General features: G+C 42.6%; 1 protein-coding gene across 2 annotated transcripts in view; it reads right to left on the reverse strand.

Annotated features, from left to right (window-relative positions):
* Positions 1-12,162, reverse strand: part of dennd1b (DENN/MADD domain containing 1B) — a 101,182-nt gene that overhangs the window by 59,329 nt on the left and 29,691 nt on the right. For both annotated transcript variants that reach the window (XM_080032741.1, XM_080032740.1), the window contains exons 4-5: positions 6,306-6,355; positions 5,132-5,251 (exon numbers count right to left, since the gene is read on the reverse strand). In XM_080032741.1, the coding sequence (XP_079888867.1) occupies positions 5,132-5,251; positions 6,306-6,355 (170 nt within the window). The remainder of the gene's footprint in view (positions 1-5,131; positions 5,252-6,305; positions 6,356-12,162) is intronic.

Here is a 12,162-nt window from a genome sequence, read left to right on the forward strand (position 1 = left end):
TTTTCTGCTCTATTTAAAAGTATGACAGATGTAAAGAAGTCCAGTCTGCTGAAAATACATGTCATTTGTCCATAGATAATGTCCCCTTCTCACAGACCTTACAACTTGAAACTTGCAATGAAACTGAATGTGTTTTGTATGGCCTTACAATAATACAGTGCATGTGTACTGTGATGTTGTCAGTGACCTATTGCTTAAAAGACCAAACGCATACAGGACATTGACAGTGGAGATTGTGTTCCCCAGCTACAGCGGCTCCAAAGCGCACAGTCATTGTACTAAAAGTAACCGCTATCTAGTCCTTATTATGACATTCCTCGTACCCAGCGCCCTGCGCATGCTGAGAATTCCTGTCATGTCTGCTCTTTAAGCCAAAAAGGAAGGGGAAGGCAGGAGGAAAACACACACACACAAAACAATGGATTTAAGATTCTTTAACAAAGAACCCACGCACCTTTTGTGTAATGCAGAGGGATGCTATGTTTTACAAGCTTGCTGCTCACAGATGCATAGACTTAAACAAAAATGCAGCCCAAGATGCCTCATGCCCCCCCATCTCTCCCCCTTCCTTCTGCCCCTCTCTGTGCTTCTTCTTCTTCAACGCCCTTCACATGAAGAAAAAAAATAATCCTTGCCTTATGCAATTACTGTAAAATAAATAAATTCATTAACACGCTCAAAATAATTTATACTGCAGTGTTTGTGTTAAAGCTAATCACCAAGTACACCCACCATAAGCTAAAAGCATCTGCGGCATGGCTCTCTTTACAAAGTTGACATTTTCTTGGCCAAGTCGACATTCTGGGTGGAAGATGGCCAACGTTTTTTTTTTGCTTTAAAAGCTGCAAGGGCTCAGTTCATTTAATGTTATGCAATCAAATGATAAAAACATGGTGTCCCATCAAGGTATTGGATTTTTTACTTAAGTTTGAGTTTTTTTAAATGCGAGAATAATGATTCCAGAAAAGGGACTTCTTAGCATTGCGATGGTATAAACAGACACTCCTGTTAATGCTTCATTAACTTGCCTGGACGTGGCGGCTGAAAAATAAATGAGTGGGCAATTGAGCCAATCAATCAGACGTAGATTCTTATTTGCTCACTACATCAGGCGAGTGAACAACTGAACATTCGGGGAGATAAATGTCAAATAAAAAATATGACACAAAGCTTAAATATTTATTACTTGGATGTGTAATAAATACAGTTGTCAGAGCTTAAACAGTGTGTGGGTTTAGAAGCCAGTGAAGTCCTGCTCAGGCAGTTGGCTGGAGACTGAGGAGTTTCCAGGCCATGGGTCACTGGCTGCTCTGTAGACTGGAATTAACAGACAACAAGAAAAACAATAAAGTGAACCCTAATGCAAATTTTTCATATCGCTAAATCCGCATGGGGAGCCAATGAGAGGTGCTGGAGAGGTGCAGCCAAGCGCACCAATCAGAGAGGTTGAGTGACCATTAGTCTGAAACAATCAGCCTCTTAGCATGCCAATATTTTGACGTCTGTGTGAAGATTTACCGCAATCAGGTCATACTCGCAGGAGGAACTAAGTCAAGCATGCGTATGTTAATTCAAGTGCTGACCGGATATCAACTTGGAAGACCTATTTCTGCCACGTCAAACCACGTACAGCGCATATATCTGCATATGGGGTCAATTTACATTACACAAAAAGTTCACACTGATAAAATGACTGGGGTGGGGTGGGGGGGGGGGGGCATAAAGCCCTTGTATTATCTTCCTTGTGTTTAAAAAGCCAGGCTTCTGGACATTAATCCTTCATTTTTCACAGCTGAAGTGGATGTAAATAGGACTCTCGCTGTCAGAGCAGCCGTCAGGCCTCACAGATCTCACAGTCATTACACAAGGTGCTGTAAATCCTTTGTTTTAGAGGAGAATGCTGATAGCTGTTGAAGGCAGCCAACCGCAAATGATCAATATTCTTCTAACATCCCTCTTACAGTAGGTAAAAGGGATATATATATATATAGATGTATATCTATATATATATGCTTTATCCAAACGCAATAGAATGAACGTAAGTTACAGTTGTATTGTTTTTTCATTTTGTTTTTTTCTACTGATATTCCCCAGCCTCCACTCTAGTTTCTCTCTGTCTGTCTCTCTCTCTATCTCTCTCTCTATGTTGATGCAAAGCTAAAGTTTGGAAAGCTCAGAGAGATACTCCTACTCGTCACAGTTCATTGCTCAGATCTGTTTGTGCTTCACAAATCCCTCCGATAGAAGGAGGCATCCATCACTGGCGTGCTCAGTGCGTGGGGGCCCCCGCAATCTCTACTGCCATTTTATACACACGTCTTCTCCGAAGTGCCATGTACTCAAAAGAATGGACCAGTTAATGTGCGGCCCACTCACGGCGCTCTCCAGACCACCTAACAGAAGGGGAAATATCTAACGGAACACAGGGCCATGGAAGTTACTTTGGAACTTAACCATGTTATTTATGGATGGGATTAAACACAAAAACAGATTTGGCTGAAATATGAAGGCAAATAATCTTGAAATGTTATACACCATTTACAAATTCAGTAGTTAAAGTCTTTGGTTATCTCTCTTTATATTGAAGCACTTATATCAGTGGCTCTTGCTGCCATAAACTACCTGTTGGGTACTAAGTACTACATGTACTCCTGATTCTTAGATGAGTCTTAAATCTCATTTAATGCGCAGGCGACTGTAATCGTAAATCATCCTACACTCTGTAGAAGGTGCAGAGTTAGATTTCATTACACCTTTGCTTTGGCGGGTTAAGGGGTTAAGTACAGGGAAGGAAGTGTCCTCCGGCGAACCACTACGCAACCACTAAGTGTACATAATCCTTGAAATGAATCCTTAAGCCTCGGCCATTCAAACACAATCTCTAAATAACTCATGTGTACAAGAGAAAATGTGAAAGACAAATAATACAACAGTCAACAACTGAACAGCAGCTTTAGAACAGTTATACTTTTTTTCTTTGTGTGTGTGTGTGTGTGTGTGTGTGTGTGTGTGTGTGTGTGTCTTTTTTTTTCTCTCTCAAAGTTTTGCCTGAAGGAAGCGTGGCCTTTCATCCACGGCTTTAAGCAATGAGACTAAAAAGGTCTTTCCACATAAAAGTGTCCTACTCATTAAGGCACTTCCTCCCGTAAGCAGAGGTGACAATTTTACAGTCCCAGCACTTCAACAATCACTGAGACGCCAACCGTTTTAATTGCTTTTTGTTTTATATCCGTGGAAAAATGATAAGATTAAATGAAAATAAGCGATTGGGCCCCGGACCTTCCCGGCTTTTACATTTCAACCAGACACATTTTAACTGATAATTCTCTAAAATAAACAAATGAAATTATCTGTATTTTTATTTTTCAGTTTTTCTTTCAGATAAAAATATGTTTTTATTTTAACACCAGCAATCTGCTGTCATTTCCTTAACACTGTAGTGCATAAATAATATGGTGGAATTAAAAACAGTTTAAAAGAATAAGAAACAAAAAAATAAAAAAATAAAAGGGACCTTGAGGAACAACATTTTACACATTCACATACATAAACTGTTTTTTTTATGCTTTAAAATATTTTTGCAAATGTTCCCCAGACACAGTGGGACAACTTAAGATATATATATAAAGAAGGAAAAAGATCAGGACAAAAAAAGAAAAAAACTTAACTAGGGAGCACACAAACAATTTGAATAAAAAAAAAATAACTTTCTATATGTTATTTTATTATAACTGAAGCAAGCCATGCAAACCACTCAGAATGCATAATGAATTTTATACATCATATGTCAAATGAATTAGCATGTCTAACTCAGCGAGAGGGACAGGGGAACCTCTGCTAATTGGCAGTGAAGCTTCATGCATAATTATGGGCCAAGCGTCTTTGCTGTCGCACTGTGGCGGTAACCGAATAACGAGGAGAAAAGAGAGAGGGACAGAGAAAGAGAGGAAGAGAGAGAGAGACAGAGAGAGAGCGAGAAAAGAAAAACAAAGGCCATGGAAGCTGGCCGGGAAGGGTGGGTGGTGTGTGGGGAGGAGGGACACTGTTCTTCACAGCAGCTCATCAGGGCAGCGACAAACCCACGACTGTCCATCAACACACACACACACACACACACACACACACACACACACACACACACACACACACACACACACGGGAGCAGCACTTACATGACTGCTGCTTTACACTAAAAGAAAAGGCTTTGTGCTCCTTTTTCCAGTGTGTTGTTTGTTAAACTGCTGAAAACATTCTTTAAAAACTGATCTATATTGTACATTTTCTTTTCTTTGTTTATTCTTAAGTGCATGAGCCCGTCCACTGAGATTAGCACTGGAGTGATCCTTCTTTGTAATGGTAAGGTAATTACATCTGTAAAGACATTGTGTCAACATGCAATTACATGGGAATTAAACAATAATAGCCTTTGTTGGGGAGTAATTATGCGAACAAAATGCAATTTCCCTGGGTCTTGGCGTCCTCGTTTATATACGCTGTGATAGGATAAATACACCTATGAAATATCAAAAAACTGCTAAACTTTTGGATAATCATTGCCACATCACTAACATATTTGTGTGGGCAGACCAGAATACAAATGTTGTTATTCTGGCATAGTGCAGCTTTGTGTGAAGTCTTTCAAAAATCTGTGTTCACTTCTAAGATCTGGAAAATTAGGTTTTTTCAGCGCACTTAGAAATAAATGCAGATATTTAAAAAAAGAAAGTTCTGAGACAGATCCTTAGATCATTTTAAAAATAGTAAAACAGACCCGATGTTGGTTGTTTGAACAAGTAAATAAAGACACTGGTGTTTGAACAAGCCTTTCTCCACACATTCTCTTGATTGTGGTTCAAACGTAAAATGGGAAAAGGACTTTTTCATGGTTGGATTTGTGAAGTTCAGCTTAACTTTTAGCACATTTGTCTCTCGTTTGAAATTAGTTTAATATGGAAGTCAGTTAAGATAAAAAAATAAAGGTGTATGATAACCAGTGTTAAATAATGCAGTTACATTCAACTACCGTAATAAGTACAAAATGATTATGAACGATTAACACAAAATAAATATTAAGTTAACAAAATACGATTTTGTGAGCGTGTGTGTGTGTGTGTGTGTGTGTGTGTGTTACCTGAGCAGACAAATGCAGACCCGGCAGCCTTGAGTGAGTCGACAGAAACCAAACCTCTGTTTGCTGTCAATGTCCGTCAGGACGAAGGTGAAATTCTGCCCCACCTGACTCTGGGAAACCCTGCGGCAGGACACAAAACACACTCACACGTCACACAAATGTCCAAAACCATACAACGACTTATCAACTGTATACAATAGGGTGCAGTAAAAGAATGAAATCATGTAAATTGGAAAAAAAATTTGAAAAAAATAAAACAAAACAGAATTTTGGCGTAGCTGGATCCCACACAATCATTTTCAGACCAAACGTCCCCATGTGCTAAATCTCCAGTCACGGTCCAAATCTAATGTCACATAGTTTCCACTATGGCTGCTTAAAAAGCCGTAAAAAGTCTAACCCCAAGGTACATTTCAGAAACATTGCACGTCCCTGCACCACTAGATGGCAGCAGCTCAGCTTCAGTAAAAAAGCCTGTACATCACCCCTCCACCACCACACCCCTCTGTCTTTACAATGGGAATATTACCGTGTCATTTTCCATGCTGAAAAAAACAAGAGGCCGGTACTTTACAGACAGCCGCCAGCCTGATCGGACCGATATTATGTTTAGGAAAACACACTTCGCCGGACTCACGACACAAACACACTCATAAACATGCCACAAGGGGAGGAAACATCCAGGTGGGCAGGTCACTGATCACCCAATCAGCACCATTCTTAATGAAACTGATCGTCACCTTTTTTTTTGTCCTCAACATCGCAACGTTTAGATTTTTGGGAATATTCTTTATAGCCACAGCTGTGTCCTTTGTAGGCACAGTCACTTCACATTGTAAGCAGGAAAATGTCAGATGTATTGGGGTTTACTACCAGAGAGGCCACAAACACACTCATCATTCAATCTTGACGTCTCATAAATCGTCATCTGACTGTACCCGGGAATCATAACAAAGCACAACTGTGTGTGATGCATGAAATACACATTGTCTTATTGCTTTTTTTTCCAAATGCATGTGTCTCTATGGGTGGGAGGAGAGCTAGGTGTACACATTTTCTGAGTATGGGAGGTGTGTGTGTGTGTGTGTGTGTGTGTGTGTGTGTGTGTGTGTGTGTGTGTGTGTGTGTGTGTGTGTGTGTAAAACAGGGAAGCAGAGAGGGAGAGGAATCGTACCTTTCCACGTCAAAGGGGAAGCAGAACTTTGGTATCGTCTGAAGGACCTCCTGAGAAAACCAGAACAGAGAAAGAGTCACACACACGCTCTTTTAGAAGAACACACCTCACAGAAAAAAAATAATAATAACCGACCGTGCATTTCAATATAAACTTTTTTTTTTTTACTCTCTTGGGCTTCCCCTAAGTGGGTGCTATTAACTGGCTGAACAAAACGAGGATTAATGTTAAACGCTGCTGATAGCAATCTAACAAAGTCTTCACATCCTTATCACTGCAGCCTAAATGCACTTAATCCAAATGAATGGGCAATAAAAACCACTTCATTTGGCAGAACAGAGTGGAAAGGTTCCCCCCTTTGTTTTTTTATCTTCCAAAGATGGGGAGGGAACCTCGATCCACAGCTTGAATAATTAGCAGTTAATAAGTTCATCGATTATCGGTTGCCAAATGGAAATGAGAAGATGAAGGAAGAGAGAAAAGAAAGAACGAGAGACAGAAAGAGAGAGAGAGGGACACACACACAACACCAAGGCTATGGTGGCAGATTGTAGTGACAATGGGCTAAGCAGCTCAGAGGGGTTAAGAGGTAGGAGGGGGGATACAAGCCTTCGGGGCTTTACCTCCCAACACCTCCCTTGTGGGTTGGAGTGTGTGTGTGTGTGTGTGTGTGTGTGTGTGTGTGTGTGTGTGTGTGTGTGTGTGTGTGTGTGTGTGTGTGTGTGTGTGTGTGTGTGTGTGTGTGTGTGTGTGTGTGCATGTGTGCATGTGTGTCTGAGGAGGGCCATGGTCGTCGGCATGCTATTGAAGCTAGGTGGGAGGGAGGGGGTGCACCTTTTCCACCAGCGGCATATGGATTTAGACGGGGAGCAGAAACAGAGCGGAGCACCATATGGGTGAGCCGCTCCAGACCGGCCACCGAGCAAAAACTGGGTCCCCCCGGTCTGCCTGGCTGCTAACCTGGCCCGTGACTGAGCGCCATGGGAAACCAGGTCCATTCTAGCCGTCTGTCCTCCTGCTCTCTCTCTCTCTCTCTGTCTGTCTCTCTCTCAGTTTTAGCCAGGCTCTGTCAACCTGGGGACTAGGTGGATATGTACTCCACTCTGGCGCCTCTCTCTTCCTGTTGCCAAGCTCAACCACTGAACCCAATGTCTGTTTCCACTTTCTTATCGGAGATGCCCGATGCCTGAAATTGATGCTCTCTGTCTGTCTGTCTGTCTGTCTGTCTGTCTGTCTGTCTGTCTGTCTGTCTGTCTCTCTCCCCCCCCCCCCCAAGAGACTGCTATGGACGACAGGTTGGGTGCCGTCTGCTGCGGCTGCCTACTGTTGCTAAGACCTCGCCGCAGGGAGCAGTCGCTGATTCCTCACTGATTTACCCCCTCCCTCCCCCCTCCTTATCATAACTTAAACCTGCCACTCAAGCACAACACAACCATCGCCACAGACAAGAAGCAACAGCAACAATGAGCAATGACAGAAGGAGGGGGGAGGGGGGGGGGGGTGTATGTGTGTGTCATGTGTATTTGTGCATTTGAGTATATGACGTATGAGCGTGCCTGCCTGCTTCAAGGGCTTTGTGAATTCAATGTGAGATGGTGGTTAAGCATGTACATTTGTGTGTGTGTGTGAGTGTGTGGGTGGATGGCTCGGCTATATGTTTGCTTATGTGCCCACATATGGAGCATGCAAGAGGGGTGAAGCATGTTGGGTGGGAAGAGATTGTTTTTACATATCGGGATCTGTGATAAAATGCTGAACTCAACGAAGACGGAGGACTTGGTGGCAGAGGAGGTCTCCGTCTCTGCTGCAGGAGTGTGTGACTGAGTGTGTGTGTGTGTGTGAGAGTGTGACTGAGTGTGAGTGTGTGTGTGTGTCTGTGTCTTGGCGTGTGAGGCTGTAAAACTGTCACACACATCAGAGCTGCCATCGCTGTACGCTTTTGCTACTATTATTAACCACTATGTACGCACACCAATATGTTCCAGAGAGCCCTCCCTAGTGCACTGCATATGGCACACAAACCCAAACAAGACACACAAACATGAGCACACATGCGTATACACAGGCACTCTTTTCCTCTTTCCCTGCAAATAAAAACATTTGACTTGCCAGATTTGAGAGTTGTCACTGCCCCGCCCACATCAGTTGTCTGCGTTTGAGTGACAGTCTGAGGGGCTGTGGAGGCTCTGATCTCATACAGGACCAGTGGGGAGTGATGCACTTGTATGTGTGCATAATGTGACATAGAAGCAGCAGACATGTTCTATATATAAACATACACACACGTCCTAAGCACCACATATACCTCAGTGTGTGTACCAGTAAGGTATACTGACTGACACCATACGGTCTTCAGCCATTCAACACACCATACCATATCTCTTTCGATACCAGACCAGATCTACCTTTTTTTTTTTTTTTTTTTTTAATCGATCAATTAATTCTAATATATTTAAGGCTACAACTTATCACAAATTAATCTGTATTCTAGTCTACAAAATGAGCCACAGGTGCTGCCTTCAAAACGGTTTTCTGGCTATGTGTCTCAAATCTTTAAGATATTCAATTGACAATGCAAACAGAATTGAATGTGTAGTGTTCACACAAATCATTTCAAAAAATCTAATTTATATTCACCTGATGTCTATCTCCGTGTCTTCCTGTACAACATTGTTATAGATCTCAGAGACCTACAGTAAATCTAAATAAACAAAGACATATGTCAAATCCTAAGTGAATAACATCAAAACAAACAACCTATGGCTACATACTATAGGGGTAAATTATCATTTATTTATTTTTAAATGTGGATGTATAGACCCTTTGTACTGAGCCTGACAGTGTTTCTAACGTGCAGACCGCTTGTATGTAATATGTTAGCCATAATCTTGCTTTTCCTCATCCGGCAGTCGTTTTTCCTACATCATACCTGTATCACTGACAACTCTTCTTCCCATCTGTAGCTCTTTTTCCCTTCACGACTGGGCCCTATACCATAGGGATATCTTAACAGGAACGGCACCAAGAGGGGGGGGCTGTTCTTCTTCCTCTGTTTTTTTTTAGTACAGTAATCTCCCAACCACCAGCGCTACACACACACACACACGTGCACACACACACACACACACACACACACACACAAACATTCCCCCTGCTAACCATTTCCCAAGACAAAAGAAAAAGAGGCAGCTAATATATTTGCAGCTTTGCGAGGGGGAGTGGGGAGGGGGGTCTGCTGCTAGGCTGGGCTTGGCAGACACTGGTGTATGGGTGCATGTGTGTGTGTGTGTGTGTGTGTGTGTGCGTGCAATGTTTATCGTGAGTGGAGACAGGGGTATCACTCAGCGAGACAGAATACTCTGGGTTCCCCCAGCGGACGAATCCTGCTATCACTGCACCACAACAGTACAACAGCGGCACTGTGCAGCTTTGCACCGTACCTCTGCAGTATAGAACAGTACAGCAGGGAAGAGCAACCAACTTCACAGTACCGGGCGACAATCTAGCTCTTAAAAAAAATAGGCCCAACAACATTCACTTTTAGTCCTGATTCTTTTAGACATAATTGTGGTGGTTGATAGGTGAGGCATACAGCAGGTACTTGGTGGATTTGACACATGACATGATCACACTGTGTGGGCTAGGCTTGTCTGTCACTCACCTCACCAAAAGAGAAGAAAAACAGCTTTTAAGATCACATCAAGTGCACAATTAATTTTAATTTTTTTGTAAAGAGTGTCTTTCTCATAAACGGATGTAATGTTCGACTCTGCATGAGCCAATGGTGTTTCATTTTGGGCGTGAACTTTATGAGCTAATATTCATTTTCCCCATATGCTTGCAAAAAAATATTGAGGAGAGAGGCAGCACAGTGTGGGAATGAGGATGGAGTAATAGGGCAAAATGCAGAAAATAATAAATTAAGAGAAAAAGGAGTGAGGGAGTGAAAGATGGAGGCAAAGCGAGAGAGACTGACAAGAGTGAATGTCATCAGGGAGGAGAGATGGATAAGGTATTCGATGGACGGACACAACAGCAGGAGGAGGGATGGAGGGAGGGAGGGATGGAGGGAGGGAGCGAGAAGCAGCTCAGTTCATGCCCCTCTCCCCATGCAGCGAGGACTCCTCCCTGGGGGGACTCAGACTTTAAGCCGCTGCCCTGCTTTATATTCCCCTGGCTACTGCAGGCGGATCAATCTAGCTAGCTACCAAGTGTAACTCAACCCAGTTCAGTGCAGCCTGGCCCCCAGAGCCCGCTGTACAGGCTGTAGTTTTAGGAGGAGCAGTGGAGGCTGGTGGCAGGGAAAATGTGTAAATGTACCACTGGTATACCCATAGTAGAAGCAGACTTTAAAAAGGACTATATCAGGAGGTTTTGCATGTGTTAGCCCATTACTACAATTCACATGTAACTTTCATTACTGTCCACTGTGTTTTCAAAGCTTTTTTTTCTTCTTTTTTTTCTTAACTGTATAATCCATCACAGTTCACATCCTGTCGGCTTTCTTTTCTTTCTTTTTTTTGGCTCAAAGTAAATTTATCATTTTCTGGTAAGGTGGCCGGTTTGCAAAGCCTGTACTGAATTACCACACAAAAATAACAGAGCTCAAAGTAATGCAGGCAAGATGTTCACTGTGATGTACTGCCTAACTCAAGTTAAGTTTTTGCAAGATGAGTTTTCATAGCAGATGGATAGAAATCAATTAAATTTGGGGAAGGTAGTAAAACACGTTCAAACATTTTAAACATGGTATGATGCACATCTGCACATCTCCATGAGGTTGCAATTTGTGAACTACAGTTGAACAGTGTCACACGTGGTTCAGCTGATGTGTAGATGTGTACAGTTCATCAACGGTTCTGTCTCCAAGATAACAACCCCTCTCCAGCTGTGAACTGTAAATAGTTTTGACTCACTGTCTGTGTGCTGACGTCATTAATGTTGCTGCATAACACGTTAGGCCAACATGTATGCACATGAATCTGGAAGCTTCATGTTTACAACAGAAAACCGAGCAAATAAATATTCTGTCAAGTTATACAGTAAGTACGTTTTGTCAGATAACTTGCCTACACATCAGACGGCCAGATGAACTACCCATTAAGCCAGATCTTGGTTCCCATTCATCTTAATCCCTACATGAATACAACTGAGCAAATTTCCCCCATTTGGAAGACCAGAAGATGTGTTTGAAAGTCCCCAGAGAAAGCTAGTGGACCTTGAGAGATGTTTTTTGTGCTTTTGTGTCACTACACAGTACTGATTCCCTCACCTTTACATATAATCTTTATTTTCTATCAAAATTTCTACTCAAAATTCATTACATCTTAATTATGTTAGATCATTATTATGATCACATGTTATGGCAACTCCATATTGCAGTTGTATCCCTGTGCACTGGGGGGGGGGGAGTCCAAAAATACTTTTACACAATATGCCACCTTTCAATATTTTTTTTTTTCCTCCGCTCAAACTGTATTTGAATGTGACAGTAACTCCCCCCCCCCCCCCCCCCCCCCCGGTGCCTGCTCTGTTGGAAACAAACGCACACTTTAACACATGGAGCATGTTGGGAGCGACCAGTTCACTGTTCACGTTTAATAACTTAAGACAACAGGTTTGTGTGCAGTGCTACAGAATCTTTTCCATATGTGTCAAACGTGCAGCATATTGGAGTGTTAGGGCTGCAGTGGTTTGCAGTGGGCAGCCAGGGACACTATAGTTATCAACAGGATAATCACACAGTCAGCAGCAGGGCTACCAACACGTCAGCGCCGGAAACCACAGCGTCTCCACTCACCCTTCCTTCACCTCTTCCTACCCGCGCGCTCTTGTGCCCTCTTCATCACCTCCTCGC

Source organism: Ammodytes marinus (assembly GCF_949987685.1).
Source record: "Ammodytes marinus genome assembly, chromosome: 8".
NCBI classification, from domain to species: Eukaryota; Metazoa; Chordata; class Actinopteri; order Uranoscopiformes; family Ammodytidae; genus Ammodytes; species Ammodytes marinus.